This window comes from Carlito syrichta, unplaced genomic scaffold (genome assembly GCF_000164805.1).
Source record: "Carlito syrichta isolate Samal-C Ts95f unplaced genomic scaffold, Tarsius_syrichta-2.0.1 Scaffold154564, whole genome shotgun sequence".
NCBI classification, from domain to species: Eukaryota; Metazoa; Chordata; class Mammalia; order Primates; family Tarsiidae; genus Carlito; species Carlito syrichta.
In genome coordinates, this window is record NW_007098660.1 from 114753 (window position 1) to 115503 (window position 751).

At 73.6% G+C, this 751-nt stretch overlaps 1 protein-coding gene across 1 annotated transcript in view; it reads left to right on the forward strand.

Moving 5' to 3' along the window:
* Positions 1-751, forward strand: part of LTBP3 (latent transforming growth factor beta binding protein 3) — a gene marked incomplete at its 3' end in the record, with an annotated part of 15134 nt that overhangs the window by 8599 nt on the left and 5784 nt on the right. Inside the window, 3 exon segments of the mRNA XM_021709048.1 lie at positions 1-36; positions 77-219; positions 377-499. The exon segment at positions 1-36 is cut by the window's left edge and continues 97 nt beyond it. Of these exon segments, the coding sequence (XP_021564723.1) occupies positions 1-36; positions 77-219; positions 377-499 (302 nt within the window).

Genomic DNA, 751 nt, shown 5'->3' on the forward strand with positions numbered 1-751 from the left:
GAGCGCCCCGGGGCGGGGCGGCACGGGGGCGGGGGGGTCTCCTCCGCCGCCCCCTCCCTCCACCCCTCGCGCCCCCCTCCTCCCGCTCAGACCTGAACGAGTGCGCCAAGCCCCACCTGTGCGGCGACGGCGGCTTCTGCATCAACTTTCCCGGCCACTACAAGTGCAACTGCTACCCCGGCTACCGGCTCAAAGCCTCGCGACCGCCGGTGTGCGAAGGTGAGGGGCCCCGTCCAGACCACAGGGCCGCCCCGTCGCTGCCTGCCTCCGAGCTTGGGGTCCGGGAGCCCAGGGGGTCCCCCTTGTCCATCTGCGACGGAGGGAGGCCCTGCGGAGGGCTGCCCCAGACGGTCCTCCCCCTCTGCCGCCCGCACAGACATCGACGAGTGCCGAGACCCTAGCTCCTGCCCGGATGGCAGATGCGAGAACAAACCCGGGAGCTTCAAGTGCATCGCCTGTCAGCCCGGCTACCGCAGCCAGGGGGGCGGGGCCTGCCGCGGTGAGGACGGGCTCTGGGTCCCGGACAGGGTGGAGGGCGGGTCTCGAAGCCTAGTGGGCGGGGCCTGCGCGAGGGACGCTCCGGAGGAGGCGGGGCCTGCCGCAGTGAGGGCGGGGCCTGGGTTACGGACCGGGTGGAAGGCGGGTCTCGAAGCTGGTGGGCGGGGCCTGCCACAGTGAGGGCGGGGCCTGGGTCCCGGACAGGGAGGAAGGCGGGTCTCGAAGCCTTGTGGGCGGGGCCTGCCGCGGTGAG